This window comes from Chinchilla lanigera, unplaced genomic scaffold, assembly GCF_000276665.1.
Source record: "Chinchilla lanigera isolate Chin_1 unplaced genomic scaffold, ChiLan1.0 scaffold00059, whole genome shotgun sequence".
Taxonomy (NCBI): domain Eukaryota; kingdom Metazoa; phylum Chordata; class Mammalia; order Rodentia; family Chinchillidae; genus Chinchilla; species Chinchilla lanigera.
Genome location: NW_004955460.1, coordinates 315,054 through 315,871, shown reverse-complemented (window position 1 = coordinate 315,871; position 818 = coordinate 315,054). Strand labels below are relative to the sequence as shown.

The 818-nt window shown below is 49.3% G+C and overlaps 1 protein-coding gene across 1 annotated transcript; it reads right to left on the bottom strand.

Moving 5' to 3' along the window:
- Positions 1-256: 256 nt before the first annotated feature.
- On the bottom strand, positions 257-818 carry LOC106150017 (translation initiation factor IF-2-like; the record flags this gene model as incomplete). The annotated part of the gene is given in 1 exon segment (XM_013521284.1): positions 257-818. A coding segment is annotated over 1 exon segment (105 nt), but the record flags the coding sequence as incomplete, so codon positions are not given.

Below are 818 nucleotides of genomic sequence, written 5' to 3'. Positions count from 1 at the left end.
AGCAGTACGGAAGCAGATGGCCCAGTTAGTCAGCTATCACCATAATGCAGGCTACAGATAATCGTGACTCAATCCACCGTGGTAATACGGAAGCGGAGAGAGGTGGTGGATTCTACATATAGTTTGCCTGTAAAGCCAGGCGAGAATCCGGATGAAGAGTATGAGAGGAAGGAGTCACAGCTGACCCAAGCATGCACTGGAAAGATGGAGATGAGCAAACTGAACAAAAGTGCAACTACGAAAGTGTTTAGGAATTTACTTTTGCATGTGTTGGTTAAGTCTGAAATGCTAATTTGACACCTAAATAGAAATGCCAAGGGCACACATTTGAATATACAAGTCTAAAGTTCAAGGAATGGTTGGAACCTGGGAATATAAATTTTTTAATCATCAATGGTCATGAAAACCATGCAAACAGATGAGAATACCTCAGAAGTGAAGACAGAGAATACAGACTTAGCCTCCAGAGCCATCTCCCAGGGTAATAGGGAGAAAATCCCCAGCCCACGGTGCTGTACAGGAGACTGCATTAGGGTCTCATCTCCGCTTCCCGCTCATCCAGAACAAAGAGGATCATGAAGCTCCTATTCACGGTTCTTACGCCCACCCTTCTCCTCAACCGAGGGTCAGTTTTTGGTAAGCTCAGACGCTCAACAGGTATTGCAATCCAGCTGATGCAGTCGGTCCTCCTGACCAAACGGAGGCGCTGTAGGTTACCAGCGGTCAGCCCAAGCCGCCCACTTTCTCCGGCCAGGCTGCACCTTCTCCCTCGGGGCGGCAGAGGACGCGTGCGAGGCGCTGGGAGATTCCCCGAGGGG